General features: G+C 31.5%; 5 protein-coding genes across 5 annotated transcripts; 2 read left to right on the top strand and 3 right to left on the bottom strand.

The window, feature by feature from the left end:
- The first annotated feature begins 61 nt into the window (after nucleotides 1-61).
- LOC124496721 (uncharacterized) lies at nucleotides 62-1,221 on the top strand. Its single transcript, XM_047060280.2, has one exon. The coding sequence runs from the start codon at nucleotides 307-309 to the stop codon at nucleotides 937-939; it is 633 nt and encodes a 210-aa protein (XP_046916236.1). The 5' UTR covers nucleotides 62-306; the 3' UTR covers nucleotides 940-1,221.
- LOC124496779 (Stork-head domain-containing protein knockout) lies at nucleotides 1,122-9,869 on the bottom strand. Its single transcript, XM_075732608.1, has 3 exons — nucleotides 8,051-9,869; nucleotides 3,177-3,962; nucleotides 1,122-3,068 (listed from the first exon to the last, which is right to left on the bottom strand). The coding sequence occupies exons 1-3, from the start codon at nucleotides 8,595-8,597 to the stop codon at nucleotides 1,237-1,239; spliced, it is 3,165 nt and encodes a 1,054-aa protein (XP_075588723.1). The 5' UTR covers nucleotides 8,598-9,869; the 3' UTR covers nucleotides 1,122-1,236.
- Nucleotides 9,870-10,288: 419 nt separating this feature from the next.
- Nucleotides 10,289-13,040, bottom strand: LOC124496684 (protein phosphatase Mn(2+)-dependent 1K). Its single transcript, XM_075732609.1, has 4 exons — nucleotides 11,852-13,040; nucleotides 11,346-11,721; nucleotides 11,119-11,268; nucleotides 10,289-11,043 (listed from the first exon to the last, which is right to left on the bottom strand). The coding sequence occupies exons 1-4, from the start codon at nucleotides 12,184-12,186 to the stop codon at nucleotides 10,768-10,770; spliced, it is 1,137 nt and encodes a 378-aa protein (XP_075588724.1). The 5' UTR covers nucleotides 12,187-13,040; the 3' UTR covers nucleotides 10,289-10,767.
- Nucleotides 13,041-13,303: 263 nt separating this feature from the next.
- LOC124496708 (uncharacterized) lies at nucleotides 13,304-14,898 on the bottom strand. Its single transcript, XM_047060266.2, has 3 exons — nucleotides 14,482-14,898; nucleotides 13,801-14,098; nucleotides 13,304-13,715 (listed from the first exon to the last, which is right to left on the bottom strand). Exons 1-3 carry the CDS (start codon nucleotides 14,792-14,794, stop codon nucleotides 13,457-13,459), a joined length of 870 nt encoding a protein of 289 aa, XP_046916222.2. The 5' UTR covers nucleotides 14,795-14,898; the 3' UTR covers nucleotides 13,304-13,456.
- A 678-nt stretch (nucleotides 14,899-15,576) lies between these two features.
- On the top strand, nucleotides 15,577-25,241 carry DIP2 (disco-interacting protein 2). Its single transcript, XM_075732607.1, has 13 exons — nucleotides 15,577-15,871; nucleotides 16,195-16,730; nucleotides 17,875-17,982; nucleotides 18,049-18,126; nucleotides 18,226-19,257; nucleotides 19,344-20,616; nucleotides 20,683-20,822; nucleotides 20,884-22,508; nucleotides 22,570-22,935; nucleotides 22,993-23,167; nucleotides 23,223-23,346; nucleotides 23,412-23,890; nucleotides 25,092-25,241. The coding sequence occupies exons 2-12, from the start codon at nucleotides 16,646-16,648 to the stop codon at nucleotides 23,662-23,664; spliced, it is 5,259 nt and encodes a 1,752-aa protein (XP_075588722.1). The 5' UTR covers nucleotides 15,577-15,871; nucleotides 16,195-16,645; the 3' UTR covers nucleotides 23,665-23,890; nucleotides 25,092-25,241.
- Nucleotides 25,242-25,254: the final 13 nt, after the last annotated feature.

The following is a 25,254-nucleotide window of genomic DNA, read 5'->3' as shown; positions in this document are numbered from 1 at the left end:
ACCAACGGACGAATTTTTTTTTTTTTTTTGTCAACTTTTCTCAAATTCTTGTGATCCCTGTTTTGTAATGTTGTTTTATGTTCATTTGTGTATATTATATGATTGATTCAAAGAAATTTTCAAAAATTTTGTCATCATTTTAATGATTCATGTGATATAAGAAAAACGAGATATTCGAACAAATGAAATGGAATGAATTGGCATAGATTTTTCTGGGATTTTTCTCCCATCGAAACAAAAACGAATCGATAAAAAGACAACTTAGTGATAACGCAAGAGAAAACAATCGAAGAAGAACAAAAAAAAATGACTGCCGAAGAAAGTTTCAATTATCTATATGTAACATTACCAGCACAGGTATCCGGTTCCAACCTGGAAATGATCAACATATTGACACCAATATTAAATGTTGATGATAATGGTAAAAATCATCATCATCATCAAAATGAAAATTCAAATAATGGCCTCACTACTGCTAATCATCATCGATTATCATCAAATGATATCGTACATAATGATCATCATCATCATTCGATTACCTTTGAAACAATCGATATAAAATCTGAAAATGGAATACTAACCATAAATACTGATGAAAGTCAAACATCACCATCCGATGTGGCCATTAGCATTGATCCTGATTTAGATCTAAAACGTTATGAACGATTACAGAAAGATATTATGCGAAAAAAGATGGCACGTATGCGTGAAACTGAACAACAACGATTACAACGGCTACAAAAAGATCGTGAACGTAAAAAACTTTCTCGTCAAAATGAAACCTATGAACAACGACAACGACGTTTGGAAAAGGACCGCATCCGGATACAACAACGTCGTGCATTAGAAAGTGATGAAGAACGAAAACGTCGATTGGAAAAGAATCGTCTTAGTAAACGTAATGCTCGTATCAAAGAAAATCCACGATACAATTCCTAATTGATTGATTATTTTCATTATATACATGATCCCACCATTTATATATCAACAGGAACGATTCGAATGGAAACCTAGCCGAAATAAAAAACCGAAAAAAAATGAAAATACAAATTCACATTATGTGTAACCATGTGTAAATATAACAAAATCAAACGATGATGATAATATGATGGCTGAATTGATTTAATCGATTCATTCATATTTTTCAAATGAATTCTGATTTATATATTTTATTTAAATAATAATAAAAAACGTTTTTTTTTGCAAACAAAAAAAAAAGAAGAAAATCTGTTGGCACTACGTAGTTGTGGATGGTTGTGGTAATGATTCTTTAAAAAAATTTGCCTTTGCCCTTGCAATCTGTTCTTTGAGTGCGGTCACTGAATTTGCATAATTTAATTCTGGTGGATATAATAACCGATTGTTGTTGTTGTTGTTATTGTTGTTGCTGATGTTATTATTATGAAAAATTTGAACATTCACTGGATTTGGATTTATATTCTGTGATGAATGTTTTGGTGCATGATCAAAATCAAATTGACTATAGGTACCGTTGGTAAATATGGCGCCAGCAACTAATTGTTGCTGTTGTTGTTGTTGCCTATGGCCCATCATTGATGATTGTCTATAAGAATCATCGGTAATCTGATGGCAATTAATTTGTCGATGACCGCTATTTTCTGCAGTAGCTGTCATCGATGATGATGTTTCTATTTCAATCTTTACACTAACTGAATTATTAACGAAAATATTTCCATTTGTTGATACGGGTGAAGAATGTTGATTTTGATATTGATGGTTATCATATCTCGATATACGATTATTGTCATTTGAATTGACCGTCATCAAACTGGATGTTGTATCTTGTGAACTTGTTGCCAGTTTATTACTGCTAACACCGGTTGTTGATTCATCATCAACATCTGAATTATGGTCATTAATCTGGATTGGATGTTTTGCTGTCCAATGATCGTGGTTGTGGTTGTCATCATCATCATCATTGTCTAAATTAAATAAATCTAAACATTTGTCATCGTTATTACCATCATTCAAATATAGTATCCTGTTTGTCAGAATCAGGTTGCCATTATTATTATTTAATCGATGATCAATAATGTCATGTTGACCTGATTTGTTGTTAGCCATAATAATACCGGGGTAAACTGTTTGTACATGTTCGGCTGATGATGGTGTATGACAAAAACTACCGTTATCAATGTTATTTTGACCATCACCATCGATATAATAATCGATCAAACTATTACGATGATGATTTTTATGATGATGATGACGAATTGATGAAGTACTTCGATGTGATTGTTTTCGATGGTTATGATTATTATGGCCTTTACAATCACCGGTATTGACATTCGAATGGCAACATCTATGGCATTCATTCATTGATGAATGTTGATGATGATGATAATGATGTTTCGAGATATGTCGAGATTTTTTATCTCGTGTTAATCTTGATTCCATCTGATTACCAGTACAATAACAACAATGACAACATGAAGAACATTTACCATTTACATGATGATTTCGTGTGGGAGGTAATGATGATGATAAACATCGATTTTTCGCATAACACACCCCTTGATGATGATCCATCTGTTGTTGCACTTGTTGTTGTTGTTGTTGTGGATGATGAAGACGATCTTTTGACAAACGTTTTGCTCGTGAAAGTGCATGCCTTCCAGATTGACGCATTACAACTGTTATTATTTCTTCCGGACCTGATTTCACTGTTTGTGTAGATTGTGTTGAGAATTGTTTTCGTTTAGCAGTAGTAGTTTTATTATTTTGTTGTCCATGATGATCGTAATGATTATATTGATGTTGATGTTGCTGTTGCTGATACTGATGATGATGATTATCATCATAAAATATAATGCCATTATCATCATTAGTATTAATCATCAAATGATGATGATCATCATTAAGGAAATTTTCTTCCGGAAATTGAGATCCAAAATCGTTACATTTTACTTGCTCTGAATGTAATGGAATTGTCATCGATGATGAAGGTGATGTAGAAGATGATTGTAATCTTGATGAAGAAGATTGTGGTGGTTGTGATGGACGTCCTTTTGAATTCAATTTAAACAATTTACCTAAAAGTGATTGTCCTGTAAAATAAAAAATAAAATAATTTAATTTAATTGAATTTTATTTTCGAAAATAAAATTGAAAATTTTATTGGAAAAAATGATGATGATGATGATGATGACACATACTTTTAAGCATCAAATCGGTTGGTGAGCAAACAAATTTCGTTCGTTCTTTATCATTCATATCATCATCACCATTATTATCTTGATTGGTCATCATTGTTGTTGTTGTTTTATAATTCAATTTAAATGATTTACTTCGTCGAAATGGTTGTTTCGTTTTTGAATAATGATTACCGCAGTTGCTATTATTATTAGTATTATTATCGTTTGATGATGAATTTCTACGTTGAAGTAATTGTAATTTTTTATTCGTTGCAATACAATCGGAAAAATCATCATCTGTTGTTGTTGTTGATTGTGATTGTGATTGTTGTTGTTGTTTTTCAGAATTATTGAAATTTCGAACATTATTCGATTCGATTTCATTTGAACATCCAACAGTAGCGGCAACATCATCAACATCATCATCATCATCACCATCACCGTCTTCCGTATGATATGTATGTTTACTTGTTGGTGTTCTATCCGATAACGAGAGGCTTTCAAATTCATCCATGATACCCCATGGTAGTACAAAATTTGATGATACAGTATATGTTTGATGATAACTATCATAATTTAATTTATTCTCAGCAGTCATTGCCAACAATGTACTGCGAATAATATCATCGGCAGGCAATTCAACACTAGGAAATTCTGAACACAAACGTTTTAATATCTGATCATAAGTGGCTGCCAAATGTCCATTTGTTGTTGTACCTAATTCATCAATACATCGATATAATGCTTCAGCTAATGGCGTAAAATGTGATTGGCAAATAGTGTTCGCTTCCAATATGGTCGTATATCCTTATTTGAACATTTAAATGATGAAAAAAAAACAAAAAAAAAACCGGACAGGAAAAAAAAACATTTGATTAGAAAAAAAAACGAACAGGAAGACAGGTGAATGCTCTAAATAATAATAATAATGATAAAATAATTAAAAAAAAAATTTGATTTTCATGTCCACAATGCTTCAAACGTTGAACGAGACAAAAAAACAAAATGATAATTTCAAGCATCCATTAAAAAGATTTTGTTTTTTGTTTTTTGTAGTTTTTTTTGGCGAACCAAATTTCCATCATTTCCGACACGTCATTTATTGACAGGGATTATTCGAACGAATTTTGCATTTTTTGAATCGTCCATCTCGAATCATTCGATAGTTGGCCTAAAATAAATGTTTGTTACCTGTTGTTTTTTTTTTGTTTGTGATGCTGTCAACGAAATCATCGATTTGATTCTCAAAAAAAATCAATGCAAAAAAAATTCAAATTCAAATTCAATTCATTATTGTTGACCACAATCACCGACAACCGATATGGTAAGTGTATTTTTGTGTGTGTTGTGTGTGTGCATAAATTAAAGATTTACATAAATTTAAAATTGTTGTTTCACTGATTTTATAATAATAATTTGAATTTATCCAGATCTGGATTTTATTCATTCATTCATTTTTATTGTATGACCATTCTTATCATTCATTTATCATCATCATCATCATAATCATCATCAAAAAAAAAACCACATGAACATGGTGCTTTGTTTTCATTTTTAGCCAAAAAAAAAAAAAAAAAAACGAAGCCATGAAAATGAATGAACAACAACAACAAACACAACCACTTGTTGTTGTTGTTGTTGTTGTCGTCGTCGTCGTCGTCGTTGACCGATGATGCTAAAATTACAATTTACGTTTTTTTTTTGTTTTTGTTTTTTCACTTTGCATTACCATTTCATATATATAAATTCGTCGGATTCAAAATGTTTGTGTGTGTGTGTGTGTGAGTGTGCAATGGTAAAATTGTTCATTTGAATCTTTTGCCAATGTTTTTTTTTTCATTTTGCTGGTTGGTTGGAAGATGTCTATCGATAAAATGTATGTATGTTTGAGTATGAGTGGTATTTGGTGAGGATGTAGAAACTTTTTTTTTCTTCTTTCTATTTTTTTCCTATACGACCACATTTACACGACGGCGGCGGCAACTATGATGATGATGATGATGATGATGATAAATGATTCATAGTGACCGACAACGAAATGAAGAAATGGCTAGGAAAAAAAATCTTCAAATTGGAAAAAAAGGTAACAACTAAAAATAAAAATTTATTAAACTCTAATTATATAATAGTGAATTTATGTGAAAAGAAAATTTCAACAACAACATCAACAACAACAACAACAACAACAATCACATTGATAGAGAGTTGACCAACGTTTTTTGTTTGTTTGTCTAGCTTTTAAAAATGTTTAAAAAATTTACCGAAATGATTGAAAAACAGCAACAACAACAACAACTTTCAACATCTTATATGTGGCAACAACGATCAATGATAATCCATGAAGAAGAAGAAGAAGAAGAAGAAAAAAGAAACTAGACAGCTAAATCAGAATAAAGATCCGTTAAAAGTAAATGGATAAACGAATTTTATGTATGATTGTTTTGTTCAACCAGAAGAAAAAAAAAGAAAACAACAAGATGAATGAATAATAATAATATTATAACAGTAAAAAAAAAATTCGGCAAATGGGTTACTTGCTTATCATCGGATTGGATTGGAATTGGTATAGATTTGAATGTGACAGATTTATAATTCTTCTTTTTATCTTTTTAATCTTTTGACAAAGCAAAGCAAAGCAACGAAAATATTTATGACCATCAATCAAACACACACACACACACACACATATATTGAGAACATTGATTGGATTTTTTCGTTTTTTTTTCGTAAACAACAACTTTTTTTTTTACTTTTCCCTCCCAAATTTTTGTCGGTCAATCACAGATCATAGAAATCATAAAATTTATCATCATCGTCAGATGTGTATATTCGAAAATGATCGTGTCAAATATTTTTTTTTTTTTTTAACCCATTTGTAATGGCAAAGACAATCATTCGAAAATCCATCACCATCATTATCAAGAGAAATTGATCGTCGATAATTTGTCCAATTGCCACACTTTTGATCAAAGGTGTCTTGTGTGAGTGTGTGTGTCTACATCATCATTTGGGCAATTATCGATTTTGATAACATCGAATATTACAAAAAGGCGTCGAGCCGTGGTTATGTTATATACTATCATCATCATCATCATCATTCGGAAGAAGATATATGGGTATAGATAATATGGCCTTTGGCTATTTCAACACAAATTGTCCATTAAAAAAAAAAAAATTTTTTTTTTCAAATTCAACTGAAAATGGATTCAAATTTGAATTTCATTCTATTTTTTGACTTATCGATCATATCATCACCGATCTTCTATCCAATACCACAACAGTAACATCTTGACATTTGACCAAGTTTTTCTTCTTTTTTTTCTTGTTCTTGTTCTGATGATAATTCACATTGATCTCAATATAATATTTGATTGGGATTGATGCCGTGACATCAAATCCTAAATAACCGAATGAACCGGTCATTATTATTATTATTGTTGTTGTTGTTGTTGTTATTGCTTTTGAGAATGATTGTCAACATTATTAACAACATGTATTAGCCATGCATCATGTTCAGTAATATTATTATTATTGAAAACAGGATAGAAAATTGTATTGCTTCGTACATGGATGATTAGTTCAGCCATTCAGATACATATATAGACACACACACACATAAATATCGTTCAATTTCATTAGTCTGTTTTTTTTTACCAAATATATCAAGTTGCGGCTAGCCTTAGGCTTAGCAGCTTGTCTTTTTTCATTTCATTTCACATTTTTTTTGTTTTGTTTCGAGACTGTCGATTTTGATATGGTCAAGAAAAAAAAATGAAATAGTAAAATTTCATCCAACAACAGTAACAACAACAACAACAACAACATCATCCTCATCATCATCGTTATTAGCCGAAACTGAAAGAAAAAAAAATTATTATTGAAAATTTCCTTTCTATCGGAAGCAGAAATTTGATATCCAATCCAATCCAATCAATATCTATCCGACAAGCCATTGTATTGGATTAGATCACATCGATACACGAAAAAAAATTTTCATATCTCAAGAAAAAAAAAGAACAATTCTTCCATAGACAAATGTACTACACGCACGAACATGAAAGATTTGAAAATTTTTTGCAAGGAAGTATTGAAAAAAAAATTTTTCTTTCTTTTTTTCAATGTAAAAATCCAATCAAATTTTAAACTGAAAAAAATGTTAATTTGTCGTTTCAAGATACTTGGTAAAAATATTTTGATCATGCAATGGGATTTTTTTTCCCTTTTTTGTTGACCACTTGATTCTCGGATGACGAAAGATGATGATGATGAAAATGTAGATCAGCAGCAGCAGCAACAGCCGTGCTCTATATAGACATTTTATTTTAATATTCACACTTGATTTTTTTCCCTTGTTTTTTTTTCGTGTGTGTGCGATTGTGATTAACCGATTTAATTACATTGCATAAATCTCCAAGCCTACAATCTTTTTATCATTCGTGTGTCTATGTGTGTGTGTTTACGATTAATTTATGTAAGAAAGCAAAAAAAAAAGTTTGATTTCTTTGCATAATAAACATAAAAAAAAAAATCTTAATGTTTATGATGATGATGATGATGATGTCATCAAACGAATTGTGAAGGAATCTCGTTCAATCAGGCTGGCTGCTGGTTTTTTTTCTTTTATCTCTCTTTCTTGTGATTTTTTTTTACTTCGTCATTACACTAAATTCAGAATGAATTATTATATTTTTAGTCAATCCGTATAAAAAAAACATCCTGTTTATGGATGTGAAAAAAAACCGGGCCAAAGTTGAATAAGAATTTGCTTTTTTTTCTTTGTTTCTCTCTCTCTCACTTGTTTTTTTTCGTGTTTGTTTGTTTCATTTTAATACTTGACTTTCTATAGATAAAAATATAAAACTTTTGATGATAATAATTATTGGTGATTTACATACCAACAAAATTTATTATATAACCAGCCGGTGATTTAAGTATACGTTTTGACCATAATGAACACAATGTTTCCAATGTTTCTGATGTTTGTCCAATTATCAATAATGTTGATGGATAAAGAAATCCGGCCATTGATAAACGTTGAAAACAATTAGCAACGATTGTTGATGAATGATGATTATTTTTCGAATTTATTCGTATAAATTCATTGAATAATTCCATTGGTTTTTGGCACTCTTGTTGCTGTTGCTGCTGCTGTTGTTGTTGATCATTGTTATTTGTCGATGATGTTGTTATCGATGTTAACGATACTTTATCTACAATCGATAATGGACTATTATTACTTTGTCGTCGATTTAATGATGTTGGTGATGTAGATATAGCCGATATTGGTGATGATGATGAATTATTATGGCTACATTTTTTTATCATCAAACCAATGGCTAAACAATCTTGTGAAATTAATTTTAAATTTCTTTGTTTAATAATCATTGAATTCATGTCACCGTTGTTGTTGTTGTTGTTGTTGTTGATGTTCATCATCATCATTTTAAATTGTAGTAATAATGACAATAAATTTATTATTGATTGATCATTGAATTGAAAAAAAATTGATCGAAAATCAAATTATTCGCTGTATCATCATTGATGAATAGATCACATGAGAACTAGATCGATGAAAAAAAAATTCAATCTGATTGAATATGATCATATGGTAATTGATGATGATGATGATGATGATGATACAGCATAAATGAATCCAACATACACACCATTCACTTGTTGATGGCCGATTTTCAATGTGCGAAATTGAATTTACCAAAAAATCATTATTAACAATCATGGAACACACCAGTTTTTTGTTGGTTTTTTTTTGTTTGATGACCTAACTCTTGATTCAATTCGATTCAAATGTTGTTTTTATTGTTGTTGTTGAATGTTTGACGACGAAAGTTTTTTTTTTCATTTCTGGCTAACACCAACGCCAAGCCCATTCATATATACATACACACCACATATGAATTGAATTGAATCCAATCGGGTTGCTCTTTTTCTTTTCTCTCTTTCTCTTTTAATATGTGGCTCTTTTTTTCATTTTGTTTTTTTTTGTTATTACATCCATCATTGAATCATCATTCGACTTTTGCCCTCATCAAACATCTTTCTATGATGATGATGATGATGATGATGATGATATTCATAGTCATTCTTGAATTTTTTTTTCATCTCTTTTTATTGGCCATCAGGAGATAAAGAGAGAGGATGGATGGATGGATGGATGGATAGAAAGATCGAAATGAATATTTAGAATGGATCAACATATAAGCCATTCATATCCACAATTTTATTAAACCGGTGAAATGATTTTATACACACACATCATATGATAGTATTGTAGTAATGGATGGATATTAAAAGAGAGCAACACACACGGTTTCAATCATTGATGATGATGATGATGATCATTTCGTTCGGGTGGTAGAAGAAAAAAAAAGCGGGAATCATTTTGAACATTGCCCAAGTTAAGCCAACATTTTTTTTTTTGATTGCATTGATGACCATAGTTTAATAAACTTTCTCTCAATTCATAATCAACCGATTTATTTTATTATTATTATTATTTGCTTGATGATTTAGAATGAATCGAGCAACAACAACAACAACAACAAAAAAAGTGGTTAGGGGTTAAGTGATTGAGATAACAGAATTCTTTCATCAACCACGATCCATTGTTAATGATGATGACCTTTGTGTTATGATATTCATTCATTCATTGTGAAAAAAAAGGTTTTTGATCATCAACATCATGGTCAACAACAACAACAAAAATAATTCGATTCGAACGTTGCGCTAAGCAGATGTTCGAATCAAGTTGATGAACAAAATGGTTCGAAATAGTCTCCTTTTTTTTGCTTTCTTTTATGATTATGATCTCATGATGATGATGATGATCATTGAGATTCAATGATGATGATGATGATGTTTGAAGACAAAACATTGAACAACAGGTGCGAAAATTGTTTCGTAACAAAACAAAAACAAAAAATTTTTGAACTTGGCATTTCATACTTTTTTTGTTTTGTTTATTATTATCATTATATCGTTGTTGATGATAATAGGGCCATGATGATGTCTTTGTCGAATTTTTATCATCATCATCATCATCAATTTTTTTTTGTTGACCAGTTTGTTTTGAAAATCTATATACACAGTGACAAAACAACAACAACAAGTGTTCCTATATAGTTTCGATTGATCGATCGATTGATTTTTTTTTATTATTCATTTATTTATCTGATTCAATTTTGATTGATTAGTTTTCTCTCAATCGTTAATTATATTGATTAAATATTAGAATTGAAATGTTTTCATTTTTCCAATTCATTTGTTGTTGTTGTTGTTGTTGTTTTGATTCAATGTTTTCATGATGATGATGAGTAGGGAAGGGAAAAGAGGGTTAAATATGGTTGTCATGTGATGATGATAATAATAATAATGATGATGATAATGTTGTTTGTTCGATCTTTTTGAATGTTTTTTTTTTGCTTTCCAAAAAAAAATGATGATGAAATGTACATGTGATGATGATGATTTGATTTTAAGTTATGGACAATGTCCGATTGTTTTTTTCTGTTTTTTGTTTTGTTTGTTCGAATGATTGACAGTTAATGTTTTTGTTGTTGTTGTTGTTGTTGTTGTGTTTTATATTTTATTTCATCTAAAACCTTGCACTATTTTGTAATTGACGTCCAAAACTAAAAAATTGATTATATGTTTGCCGATGATTACGATATTTACCCCATGCACCAAACGGTACTACCAATGCTGTTGCATTATCATCACAAGAACAATGTAATGCTTGATCAGTTAAAAATTTGGCTGCTTCATTTGGTTTTTCACAACTTTTCACTGCATTTACAATTTCACGATCATTCATTACATCGGTAATACCATCTGTTGTTAATACAACGAATGAATCTCGGCCATGTTTTATCTATTTATCCAAAAAAAAAAAAAAATCCAATGATCAGCTATCAATCAATCAATCGATCAAAAAAAAGAGACTTACCTCATATGTTCTAGTATCGGGCAAAGCAATCACACCATATGGTTTAAGATCTAAATCACCGATACTACGTGTCATTGCTAATCGACCATTGATTAATCCACGACCAAGGCTATCATATTTGATAAAACCATTTGAATTGGTTATTCTATCCTGTTTTTTGTTTTGACGATACAATCGATTATTTTATATTCTAATATCGATTATTTATATTATTCGAATTTACTTACTTTTTCTGCTTTAAAATTAGCTGTATGATCATTTGTTAATTTAATACATTGTCCATCACGACAAAGAAACATTCGACTATCACCAACATATGCAACAACTAATTTTGTACTATTATGCAATAAACAAACAGTAGCTGTTGTACCGGAAGTACTACGTTCATTACCACCATTCATTGTATATGTAAGATAACGTGCAAATGAATTATTCACCTCAGTGAATGCATTTTGTAAAACAATTTCCAGATTTTTTTCACCACGTTCAAGCCAATATTTAACATGTTCAGGTAAATGTTCATTACAGAAACGTGCACAAGTATCACCACCATGACCATCAAATATGGCAAAATACATCATATCGGGTTTGATTTCCATGGCACTAATTTTTTTTTCATTCATTCATTCAATCATCATGACAAATCGAATAGAATAGAATTGAAATTATAATCGATACAAATCAGGTCAATGGTTGTGGAAACACTAATCATCATCATCAGTTTTATACTTACTGGCAATAATCTTCATTTTGCATTCTTCTACCAATGACACTTGCATGGCCAATATTATCAACACTAATTTTTGGAATTGGTTTACCATGTTTGATACTTTGTTGTAATAATAATGTAAAATCAATACGATTATCCCATGTACCGAGTGTATCAAAATTAACATGACGTTGTTGTGAACCTTTATTCTCTGGATCGGATAACATACGGGCAAGATAACGACGAGATAATGTGATCGTCGTCGTCGTCGTTGTTGTTGTTGTTGTCGATTTCTCACCACCCATCAACTTCATAGAAAGGTTGGTAAATATCGTACGGCTAGTGATTAATTTTCGCATTATTCTTCTTTTTTTTTCTCTCAAATTAATTCAACGAAAACGAAGAAGAGAAGTGAAGAAGACAAATGAAAATGAAAAGCAAAAGCCAAAAAAAAAAAAAAATAAAAATAACAATTCGAATGTCAACCACAATGAATGAATCACAAACACAAATGAATTGAAAAAATGACAAGCTGGTAATCTTAAAAAGTAAAATTTTTTTTTCTTCTGTGAAAACAAAAACGAAAAATATCGAGATATGATGATGACGGTGATGGTGATCACATCATCATCATTCGTGCCGATGAGCAAATAAACTTGATCATCATCATCATCAGTATCATCATGCCATATACACTAGATATGATTTTATACTAAAGTTATGATGAAATCTAAGCCATCGATTGCCATCATACACACGAAGAAAAAAAAAGTCAAGAAGATGTAAATGATGATGATGAAGAAGAAGAAAAAAAAATAACGATTGGGAAAACACTTGTTTATAAGTATGATGATGATGATTATGATGATGATGGTGTTGCCCCCTTTCTCTCCCTTTTCTCTTTCTTTCTTCCAGACACAATCATCAGGAAAATTAATCATCGATTCATCATTATCAAATAAGATTACGCCTTTTTATATATTTCAGAGCCAAAAAAAAAAAATTTTTGGATTCGAAAATTTACATCAACGTGTGTGTGTGTGTGTGTTTGTGTGAGAGTTTGAGAAACAATTTTGATTGTCAACAACAACAAAAACAACAAGTGTTGATCTTTGAATTTGAAAAAAAGATTTATCCTAATACATAACAGCAACAAATTTTTTTTTTCTGTACTTGTGACTATTGATGATTGTCGACAACGACGACTACGATGACGACGACGACTTTGATCATCGAATCATCATCATCATCATTAACATCAGTGATCAATGATCAAGGATGTCCACTTTTTTTCTGCTATTTGCCACTTCTATCTTCATTCATTCATTTTTATTTTTCTTTTTATTTAATAATTTCTGATCATCAACATGACTGCCAAAAAAACATTTGATCGTATGATATGGTTGTTGCTGTTGTCAACAACACAACCACAACAACAACAACAACAACAACCATCACCATGTAATTCGCACTAGGATTTTTTCTTTTATTTGCTCTTTGAATTTTTTTTTATTTATTTTATATCTATTCAATCGAATTTCTATTGATATTTGATGATCAATTGATATATTTTTTTTTGATGATTGATCGAATAATCGACAAACATTTTTATCATCATCATCATCATCATCATCGTATCAATGTAGCTTCATTGAATGTTACGATTGATTTTCTTCGAAATTCTTTCATATCAATTTTTGTATCATCATCATCATTAGACAGTTTAAATTTGATATTTGGTTCAGTATTTGATCTACTTATTGTTGCCACTAATGGTTTTTCGTTGTCATTTTTTATACGAAATGAATCCGTCGGTGGTTTCAATGATGATTTCCGTGGTTTCAATGATGATGAACATGATGGACAACGTAAATTTGCTGGAACATATCTGTTTCATGGAATATTTACATTTATTTAGGTTTTATTAATTAAAAAAAAAATTCAGCTCATTTTTTCATTTTTCATTTTCTTACCTGGAAAAATTTGGTACCGATAATGATCGACATTTTTGTCTTTGCTGTTGTCGTTGTAATTTATACTGTAAACCATATGATTTATTTCTTTTCATTACAATTAACAAAAATGTTAATGCTGAAAATAACAAAAGACAAACACTGGCCATTATCGTTATGATCATTGTACATTCATGTGATAGACCACCCCCACCACTATCGCCATCATTTTCCACTTCGTTTGTTGATGGAAAAGATTCTATGGCCACAGATAACGTTACATGATGATTGTCATTTTCGATTAAATATTGAATCGTTTCTACAGAACGGAAGTAGAAAAAAAAATTAGGGCTAAATCAAAAAAAAATTAAAGAGAAAAAAACAAATTTTTTTTTGCTGTCGTAATGAAATGTTGTTTTTTTTGTTCTATATCAATGATAATGATCATTCAATGAGATGAGCAAAATCCATATCCATATAGAAAATATATCTATCTATATTGATATATTGATTATGATTGATTGCAATCGACAATCAATCAATAATCATTGATGGATGAGAATGGTAACACTTGTTATTGGTGTTGTTGTTTGCTAATTCAATGAAAATCATTTTTTTTTTGTTCACATTTAGCTATGCTTGAGGTCAATGTTGTTGAATTGGGCTGATTTTTTTTTCTTTGGTTTTTGGTTTTATTTTTACCATTTAATTTGGATTTCCAATTTAAATTTTCAATGCTACTGTTGTTGTCAAAGATGATGATAAGTTGCTTCTGGTGTTTATTAAATGATGATGATTTTTCTAATACATTTACAGAATCAATATTTGTTGCTGCTGCTGCTGTTGTTGTTGTTGGTGATATCGATGGATAAATAAATCGTGACCATCGTTGGTCATTATTATTATCATTATTAATGGCCATTATTGATGGCCAATTTAAAATTAAAAAAATATAAATAAAAACCATAAAATAAATTGATTGGATGTTGATTGTCATCATCATGATGATGATCATTTTAGGATTAAATCACAAAAAACTTGTTGTTGTTAAAAACCATTGTCATGATCAATTCATTTTGATTAATACTATTGCTATTACACATGCACAAAAAATACATTGATTCAATTCGATCTGATCATCATCATCTTATATAAATTGAATGGGAAAAAAAACAAAATTAATTATCTGCTTCTGTTTGTTCTATGGCGCATATGGTTTTTTTGGCGTGTGTTTTCTTTTCTCACCATTCTATTTCTTTTGAAAATTGATTTTGATCCATTGATTAAATCTAATTGATGATAATAATGATGGTAAAGGGGCAACACGTCAAATGTAAAACAAAAAAGAATGAAAAGATGACGTTGATGATATAAATATCATAGTAACTAATGAGGATTATTATCAATGAATGAATAATAATACTGGTTGATGATAAATTTTATGATCCTGACCTGACATATGACGAAGGTTGATGATGATGATGATGATGATTATTGAAAAAAAAATAATCGACTAGGCACCACGACCCGAAATTCAAAATGAAAAAAAAACAAAAAACCAGAACTACTGGATAATATTCGAAAAATAATAAAATCCACTAAAATGCATTTTTTCACAACCAGATGGCTGTTCTGTGTGTGTATCCAAATACACACACACACATTTCATCTGAGTCACAATCCTGATCATCATCATCATCACTGCTGCAGTTACGGTCGTTGGTACCCTCTCTCTCTCTCTCACACACACAGTGTCCACTTTTTTATATTTGTGTTTTGTTTGTTTGATTGAATTGTGACAATGAATTGAAATCGGTTTCATCATCATCATCCATTCATTCATAGTCGTCATTATTTTAATTTACAAAATTTTTTTTTTTCAATTTTCAAAAGTGTTGCTCAATTCCTTTCCCCCCATACCAGTTTTTTTTTCTGTCATTGTAATTCCCATCCTTTTTTTTTGTTGTTGTTGATTGGTTAATCGATCAATTTCGATTGACGCCTATTGTTAAAGAGTGGGTGTGTGTGTGTGTGTGTGTTTTCATTTCGATCGAACATTGACCAATTTTTTAATGTTCGATTTTTTTTCCGGGTATGTTTTTTGAACAAATTTTTTTTTGTTCATCATCATCATAACCTGCTTATTTGTTTTCCATTTTCCAATTCACAACATTAACAAATGAGATAGATATAAACAGACAAAAAAATCCCAATTTTCCATTCCAATTATCTTATCTTATCACTTTTTTTTATCTTATCAAAATCAATGTTTATGATGATGATGTATACGACAATTATATATCGATTATAACTCAACAATAATAATAACATTTGTTTCAAATGTTTATCCGTAATTAAACAAATGAATTTATCTTTCTCTGATTTTTTTTTGTTTTTGTTGTTGTTCCTTTACAGATAAATCTCAAAAAAGCCCAGTTTCAGAATCGAATCATCGATAGGCAAAAAAAAACGCCTAGAAAACAAAAATTATTCCAAAATAATATCGAAACATTCCGAATCAATTCAACAACGGTCTTTCAACGATTAATCAAAAAAAAAAAAAAAAAAATTTCTTTTTGTGTTTGTTTTACGTTCCACGTTTGTCATCGATAATCCGTAGAAACTATATACCCAACATTCGATGTGATTTAATCTTAAAAACAATATATATGATGATGATCATCATGAAGAAGAAGGATAATTGAATTTCAATTTGATTCTACAAATTAAAAAGAAAAGCCACACACACACACTATTATAATATCTTTAGTTGTGTTGGCACAGTGGCTACTCAAGTTACAATTTTTTTTTTTGGTTGATAATTGTATTATTAATCAAAATAAATCAATCAACAAAATAACCAACGATGGCTGATTTAGGTATCGATGTCAATAAATTACCAACTGAAACAAGAACAAAATTGGCTGAATTAGAGCTTGAATTATCTGAAGGTAAGTCCTGTGACTATGTCTGTCTGTTTTTTTTTAAAAACATTCCATTCTTCTAAATCATAAATTCAAAAAAAGTATGAGGAAATTTTTTCTTCAAATTAACCATTTGATTGATGATTGATCAATCAAATTCGAATCGAACATTTGTACATCATTATTTCAATCCCCTCGTTTATTGTCTTCATATATATATAGGAAACGATATGGACAAAAAAAAGATGGACAAACTCTTTCACTTGTATAGTGTAATAATCAAAGTTATTTTCATTATGCATTCCACCACTTAGTAATTGAAATTTTCTATCATTTCATTTCATTTTTTTTCATTAAGCTGCTATTTTTATTGTTAATGTTGTATATGGTGTGTGTGGTGTATTATATTCATTTTATTAGCATTTATTCACTTCTTTGTTTCAAATGGGTGTGTGTGTGTATGCAGCATAGACAAATGGACAAATTTTCTTGGAAATTTGTGTGTTTGTATTCAACACTGTTTCTCTCTGTGTGTGTGTTTGTCATTAGATGTAGTTTTTTTTCTTGTTTATTAAATACAAACTAAACTGGATCTGTGTGTTGTTTGTGTTTGTCTATACATCCAGATGTAGATTTGATCCGATCCGATCCGATAATGTACTGTTATTTGTAAATTTACCATGTGTTTGTGTTGACCACCCATAAAGTATATATGTGTGTATGTTTTAATTATGAAATTCCCAAAATTTGTTTGTTTGTTTGAAACACATACACACATATGGTACCCATATGGATAATAATGCTGTGTTTTCTAGAAAGTTTTGTTTGTGAAGAGAAAAATTTGTCATTTGATGTTGTGTCTATCAATCGAACGTTTGATGTTGTGGTGTTTTTATTGTGGAACTATGGAAACGGAAATGAATTATTATTATTATTGTAATTATGATTATCATCGTAATGATAATAATGATGAACTAATAATGTGGAAATCAAAACATTCATCGAATGATTTCAATCAAAATATTGATAATCTAGATTATCTTGATGATGGTTTGTTACAATTTTTTTTTTCAAAGAATTTGCATTAAAATGATTTACAATTACAATATTTATTATTTTTTAGATTTGATTTTAATCATCATTTTTATTATTGTTTTTTTTGTATTAATAGGTGACATTACACAAAAAGGTTATGAAAAGAAACGTTTTCGATTGTTGGCACCATTTTTTAATCAACAACAACAAGCTCAACAACAGCTACAACAACAACAACAATCTGGTAAATTTTAATTTTGTGTAAATAAAATCATCATTGTTTTTATTATTAACAATAATTTAATTAAAGGAGCTGCTAGTCCATCAACACGTGCCAAACGACGTGCACATCGTCGTGTTACTCGCCATGAAAGCCGTTATCATTCAGGTGAGATTTTCTTTCATTTTCCCACATCAAATAAATGATTTTGTTCATTGTTAACCCATTTTTTCGTATTATCAATTTATCATGGAAAAAAATTTATAGAAATTCGACAAGAAGCTGTACAACAAGCTTTGGCCGCAATGCAAAACAAACCAAAACCATCTATGCCAATGCCATCAAAACGTACATCAGCCGTAATGGCTACTGGTCATCATCATCATCATCGGAATTATCCACAGATGCAACATTCACCGAATCGACGTCGTCCAATTGATTCACGACGACAACCACCACCACCAAGGACCGATTCATCAACCGATGATGATGATAGTATTCTGAATGAAAGTAGTAGTACAGCATCTGAAAGGGAAAAACGTGGCATTGGCCGTCATGGATCAAAATTTCGTGGACCATCATTTATGGCCATTGATCAATCATTACCAAATTCATCAGATACATCAACACATTCCTCACCTGCTCATGAACGATCTACAAGTCATCATCATCAACAACAACAACGATATTCTCATCATCAACAACAACCAGCTTTACTGCCACGTGTAATTGGTATGCACGAACATTCATCATCACCATCGACAAGAATCTGTATTGGAACACCAGATTCATCATCAAAACATAGCCGAAAATCACATATACAATCACAGCCGTTACCACCACCGCCAACAATGTTCAAAAATCCAAGTCCAACTAATATTATGGAACAGCAGCCAAAGCAACAACAACAACAACAATCATCATCATTGAATCAGGCATATAGACCACAATCACATCATCATCCAATAGGATCATCATCATCAGCTGGTGGTCATCGTATGAATGGATCACAATCACAGCAATCACATCTGCATTCAATACCACCGGCACCGGCTGAATATGCTAATGATGATGCAAGTAATAACAAAGTGGAAATACCACCCGAAAGACCAGAAAGGGTTAGCTCAAAAATATCTGATGTAAATCATTTGGCTGATATTCTACAGAATCTATCGCCAAGTGGAACATCAGCAATTAATCAGCTTCCTGGATTATTACCCGATGTAACCAATACAAATTCATCATCATTGATGATGATGTTGAATAATAACAACCAAATTGATGATAACCAAAGCTTCGGTATAATATTTTTATCTTGACCATTTTTTTTTTTTAGTTTGACTTTTTCTTATTCGAAATTCTTTTTTTATTTCTATAACTCACAGAGGATTATGAAATCGATTCGGGCACTTGTACAACCAAATGGAAAGTATCGACAAAAATTCAACAATTATTGAATACATTAAAACGGCCAAAACGACGTCCATTACCTGAATTTTATGTTGACGATGAAACGGATCTAGAAATAGCTGCCAATCAAGTTGATCCATCGGCACCTAAACCAGAAGGAAATACAATGTTACCATCAATTGGAGAACAATTAATGGTACCTCCGGGTCTACCTCGTACACTTGAAGCAGCATTGAATCGTTATGGTACATCTACAATGAAAGCACCGGCCATTACTGTACTGGATACGAATGGAAAAATATCACCTCCATTAACATATGGAAAATTATATAGTAGATCTCGTAAAATTGCTTATAATCTCCTGAACAAAATTGGACAAAAAGGTGAATTGAACATACGTACTGGTGATCGTGTGGCATTAGTGTTTCCGAATAATGATCCAATCGGATTTATATGTGCCTTTTATGGCTGTTTAACTGCCGGTGTTATACCGGTCGCTATTGAAGTACCATTAAGTCGTCGTGATGCCGGATCACAACAAATTGGTTTTCTATTGGGTAGTTGTAATGTAACATATGCATTAACATCGGAAGCTTGTTTCAAAGGTTTACCAAAAACAGCGACCGGTGAAATACATACGTTTAAAGGGTGGCCAAGAATTTCATGGCTAATAACCGATAATCTTACGAAACCACCGAAAGAATGGCAACCACCAACAAGAATATCAGAAGAATCATCTGCTTATATTGAATATACATCAGATAAAGATGGTGCCGTTAAAGGTGTCTGTATATCACGTAATGCAATGATTTCACATTGTCGTGCATTGACCGGTGCTTGTGGATATTCCGAAGGTGAAGTTATGGTGTGTGTTCTTGATTTTAAACGTGAAGTTGGCTTATGGCATGCCGTACAAGCTAGTATATTGAATGGAATGCATGTCATATTCATTCCATATGCATTGATGAAAATCAATCCAGCTATGTGGATGTTAATGATCACGAAATTTAAGGCATCACTTGCTATTTGTAAATCGCGTGATCTGCATTGGGGTCTATTGGCTAGTAAAGATCATAAAGATATTAATCTTAGCTCATTACGAATGCTATTGGTTGCCGATGGTGCCAATCCATGGTCGTTATCATCATGTGATCAATTTTTTTCCGTATTCCATAGCCGTGGATTACGAGTTGAAGCAATGTGTCCATGTGCTACATCACCCGAAGCAATGACAATCTCGATTCGAAGGTAGGTTTAGATATTTTTGCTAATTGATACTAAATTCTTTAAAATGATCTTTTCATTATTAATTAGACCTGGCCGTACTGGTGTTGGTGCTACCGGTCGTGGTGTATTATCAATGTCGGCATTAAGCTATGGTGTTATTCGTGTTGATAATGAAAATTCATTAACATCATTAACATTACAAGATTGTGGCCATGTATTGCCTGGAAGTATGTATTTTTTTTTATTTGTTATAATCTAGTCATCAATTATCATTTTATATAAATATAGCTATTGCAGCCGTTGTCAAAATGAATGGACTTCCACATTTATGTAAAACAGATGAAGTAGGTGAAATATGTCTAAGTACAACATCGGCCGGTAGTTGTTATCTGGGATTACAAGGCTTAACAAATAGTATATTCAAAATGCAGCCATTCAATTCGGATGGTCGTCCATTTAGTGAACAAACATTTGTTCGTACTGGTCTACTTGGATTTATGGGTCCAGGTGCATTGGTATTTGTTTGTGGTACACGTGATGGTGTAATGCAAGTTAGTGGACGAAAACATAATACTGATGATCTCATTGCCACTGTATTGGCTGTTGAACCAATGAAATTTGTCTATCGTGGTCGTATTGCAATATTTTCAATCAAAGTTCTACGTGATGAACGTATTTGTGTTGTTGCCGAACAACGTCCCGATTGTACGGAAGATGAAAGTTTTCAATGGATGAGTCGTGTAATACAAGCTGTGGATAGTATACATCAAGTTGGAATTTTTTGTCTAGCATTAGTGCCACCGAATTGTCTTCCAAAAACTCCTTTAGGTGGTATACACTTGTCTGAAGTTAAACGAAAATTTATCGAAGGTAGCCTACATCCAGTCAATGTATTAATGTGTCCACATACATGTGTGACGAATCTACCGAAACCACGTGAAGTACATAGTGAAATTGGACCAGCATCAGTTATGGTTGGCAATATTGTTCAAGGTGTACGATTAGCCGTAGCACAAGGTCGTGATATAATGGATGATGGTGATAATAGTAATGATCTAAGGAAACAGAATTTTATAACCGAAGTTTTAAAATCACGTTCAATGACTACACCAGATCATGTGTTATTTACATTGTTAAATTCAAAAAATATGGAAGTAGCAACATTATCCTGTTCACAATTATATAAAAGAGCAGAACGTATTGCTTGTCTATTGATGGAACGTGGTAAACCAAATACAGGTGATCATGTTGCTCTCATATATTCACCTGGGATCGATCTGATATGTGCATTCTATGGCTGTTTATTGGTCGGCGTTGTTCCTGTTACTATACGACCACCACATCCACAAAATCTTCAGACCACATTGCCAACTGTTCGAATGATAGCGAATGTATCAAAATCTTCATTAATATTATCAACGGGACCAGTAATAAAATTGCTGAAATCAAAAGAAGCAAATAATGTTGTTGAAATCAAATCCTGGCCACCAACATTGGATACAGATGATCTCCCTAAACGAAAATTGAATCAACCATATAAGGCGCCGACACCGGAAATGATTGCATATTTGGATTTTAGTGTCAGTACTACCGGAATGTTGGCCGGTATTAAAATTTCACATGCTGGTCTTACATCATTGTGTCGAAGTATGAAAATTGCCTGCGAATTATATGCATCACGTCATATTGCCCTTTGTTTGGATCCTTATTGTGGTCTTGGTTTCGTTCTATGGTGTATTAGCAGTGTTTACTCAGGTCATCATACAATCTTAATACCACCATCCGAAGTCGAATTGAATCCAGCCGTTTGGTTAACGGCTGTTAGCCAATTTAAAGTTCGAGATACATTCTGTTCATATGGTGTTATGGAATTATGTACCAAAGGTCTTGGATCTTCGATTCAACAACTCAAAGTAAGTTTTTGATTTCTTAAAATTATTTATTGATGATGGTTTAATTTTCTATTTTTATTAGCAACGTGGAATCAATCTAAGCTGTGTACGAACATGCGTTATTGTTGCCGAAGAACGACCTCGTGTTAGCCTCACTTCATCATTTACAAAATTATTTCATAGTCTTGGCCTTTCAGGTCGATCTGTATCGACATCATTTGGATGTCGTGCCAATATTGCCCTCTGTTTACAAGGTGCATCATCACCAGATCCAACCACTGTTTATGTTGATACTCGAGCTTTACGTAATGATCGTGTTACATTAGTTGAACGTGGTGCACCACATAGTGTATGTCTAATGGAATCGGGTAAATTATTACCTGGTGTTAAAGTGATTATTGCCAATCCTGATACAAAAGGACATTGTGGTGATTCGAATCTTGGAGAGGTAAGTTGAATTGTAATTTTAAGCAATATAGAATCCAACTGAAAAGAATCTTTTCAGATTTGGATACAATCACCACATAATTCGAGTGGATTTTTTGCCGTTTTCGGTGATGAAATGATGCACAATGAACATTTTAATGCACGATTGAGTACTGGTGATACCTCACAAACGTATGCACGTACTGGTTATCTAGGATTTTTACGACGAACAGAATCGGTACAAGCCGATGGAGGTTAGTAATCAAATTTGTATTCGATTATCATGATTAATCATTGTATTTTTGGCAGAATTACATGATGCCGTTTTTGTCGTTGGATCATTGGATGAGACTATTACATTACGCGGACTCCGTTATCATCCGATCGATATTGAAAATAGTGTAATGCGATCACATAAGAAAATTTCTGAATGGTAAGTGATCATTTTAATTGATTATTATTTTTAACACTAAATATTTGATTCAAATCAATTATTAGTGCCGTATTTACATGGTCAAATTTACTAGTCGTTGTAGTCGAATTAGATGGTAACGAAAATGAAGCCTTAGATTTGGTACCAATGGTCACGAATGTTATATTGGAAGAACATCATCTAATCGTAGGAGTTGTAGTAGTTGTCGATCCAGGTGTTGTGCCAATTAATTCTCGTGGTGAAAAACAACGAATGCATCTAAGAGATGGATTCTTAGCCGATCAATTGGATCCAATATATGTTGCATATAATATGTGATGATCATGATCAACACAAATACACACCGCGGACAGACATTCCTAATATTTTTACGATCATAAAATCGATTGACATCAAATCTTTAAACTTTCATCATTTTTTTCCACTACAAACTCAATAATGACAAAATTAGTTGAATTTTATTAAATTTTCTTTCGAAATAGTGAAAATACATTGAATATATATATACATTTACGACAGACACATTTCACATAGAAAAAAACTTGTCCAAACGCTAACCAGTGCCAGCCAGTGGCTGTATGTGGCTGTGTGTATGCCTAGCGTTAACATGCCATTACTGGCACATTAACATGACGGTAAAATTTTATGGAATTTTCATTCAAAATTATGCAACCTAACCAAATCTAAAACAAAAAGATCTACACAAACATACACCTTATATTACATTTGTACACGTTTTTACAATTTTTTTTATTAAATTCAAGGTTAATAAGTTCCCGTGTTTTCAACATTCTGCGATTACAAGTTCTGTTTGGACATCTCATTCAATCTAAGTTTTCTTGGTTTGTTGCCTGCTTCAATAAAATCTTAGCTCAGTTTGTTCATGAATGTTTGATAACAAATCGTGGATATGAAAAAAATCATAGAAAAAACAATCCTGTTCTGCACAAACCAGTTCATCAGAACAATCAATATCAGCGATGGGCATTTCATCAATCATGGAGTTTGACGAACCTTCATCGAAGCATCTGAAATCGTACAAACAGATATTCGAAGTGTGAACAATATCTAATCATTCACACTTCAATTGAATCATTTCAATAAAAGAATCTTCAAAAAGATTTTTGTACCGAAGAGAAATCGATGTTGTTCCAATCACTTGATTTACGAAGATGTTTTTTCAGAATGTAAATTGAAAACGAGATGGAAATTGTTTTGGAATCTTCAATTTGGTATGGGTTTTTAACAATGTATAAGCATCTCTACACTCTCAAAGAAAAAATCAAAGAAAAAAAATATACCGAACTTTTTGCTCTCTGGCACAAGTCGTGGGCAATTCATGTACCATCAATATCAATAATTTCAATTGATCTGAATCATCTTCAATCAGTTTAACATTTGATCCTAAATGTTGAACTGATTGAGGAGAATGCATTTTTGAATGAAAATTCCATTTTTAATTTGTTAAAGTAATGGCATGTTAACGCTAGGCATACACACAGCCACATTGGCTGGCACTGGTGAAATAGCGTTTGGACATCGATCGGTAATTATCGGTTTTTCGGCCGATATGGTGATTTTTAAAAAATTTCAATGATGGAATACAAAATCCTAATAAATTTCCTTTATTTTGCATAGCTCATCATGCATCTAAATCTCATACATAAAAAATAGGATGCAATTAAAATGGGTCAGTTACTTTACAGACATCCTGTATACATTTACGACAGACACATTTCACATAGAAAAAAACTTGAACCAAAAAAAAAAAAAAAAAAAAAATGTGCAACCTAACCAAATCTAAAACAAAAAGATCTACACAAACATACACCTTATATTACATTTGTACACGTTTTTACAATTTTTTTTTTTATTATAAATAGTTTTTTTTACACGTGAATTATCGCC

This window comes from Dermatophagoides farinae, chromosome 7 (genome assembly GCF_024713945.1).
Source record: "Dermatophagoides farinae isolate YC_2012a chromosome 7, ASM2471394v1, whole genome shotgun sequence".
Lineage (NCBI taxonomy): Eukaryota > Metazoa > Arthropoda > Arachnida > Sarcoptiformes > Pyroglyphidae > Dermatophagoides > Dermatophagoides farinae.
The sequence above is the reverse complement of the archived record's forward strand: the minus strand, read 5'-3'. Positions and strand labels throughout refer to the sequence as shown.

What these genes read in the sequence shown, in the direction of transcription:
- LOC124496721 (XM_047060280.2), top strand. Translation starts at nt 307, where the DNA reads ATGACTGCCGAAGAAAGTTTCAATTATCTATATGTAACATTACCAGCA.
- LOC124496779 (XM_075732608.1), bottom strand. Translation starts at nt 8,597, where the DNA reads ATGATGATGATGAACATCAACAACAACAACAACAACAACAACGGTGAC. An exon ending in TTATATAATAAATTTTGTTG is followed by an intron (nt 3,963 to 8,050) that starts GTATGTAAATCA and finishes TGTTCAAATAAG; the next exon opens with GATATACGACCATATTGGAA. An exon ending in AACCGATTTGATGCTTAAAA is followed by an intron (nt 3,069 to 3,176) that starts GTATGTGTCATC and finishes TTTATTTTACAG; the next exon opens with GACAATCACTTTTAGGTAAA.
- LOC124496684 (XM_075732609.1), bottom strand. Translation starts at nt 12,186, where the DNA reads ATGCGAAAATTAATCACTAGCCGTACGATATTTACCAACCTTTCTATG. An exon ending in CTAATTTTAAAGCAGAAAAA is followed by an intron (nt 11,269 to 11,345) that starts GTAAGTAAATTC and finishes AACAAAAAACAG; the next exon opens with GATAGAATAACCAATTCAAA. An exon ending in CCGATACTAGAACATATGAG is followed by an intron (nt 11,044 to 11,118) that starts GTAAGTCTCTTT and finishes TTGGATAAATAG; the next exon opens with ATAAAACATGGCCGAGATTC.
- LOC124496708 (XM_047060266.2), bottom strand. Translation starts at nt 14,794, where the DNA reads ATGATCATCATCATGATGATGACAATCAACATCCAATCAATTTATTTT. An exon ending in TTGGAAATCCAAATTAAATG is followed by an intron (nt 14,099 to 14,481) that starts GTAAAAATAAAA and finishes TCCGTTCTGTAG; the next exon opens with AAACGATTCAATATTTAATC. An exon ending in TCGGTACCAAATTTTTCCAG is followed by an intron (nt 13,716 to 13,800) that starts GTAAGAAAATGA and finishes TCCATGAAACAG; the next exon opens with ATATGTTCCAGCAAATTTAC.
- DIP2 (XM_075732607.1), top strand. Translation starts at nt 16,646, where the DNA reads ATGGCTGATTTAGGTATCGATGTCAATAAATTACCAACTGAAACAAGA. An exon ending in AGAGCTTGAATTATCTGAAG is followed by an intron (nt 16,731 to 17,874) that starts GTAAGTCCTGTG and finishes TTGTATTAATAG; the next exon opens with GTGACATTACACAAAAAGGT. An exon ending in ATGACAATCTCGATTCGAAG is followed by an intron (nt 20,617 to 20,682) that starts GTAGGTTTAGAT and finishes ATTATTAATTAG; the next exon opens with ACCTGGCCGTACTGGTGTTG.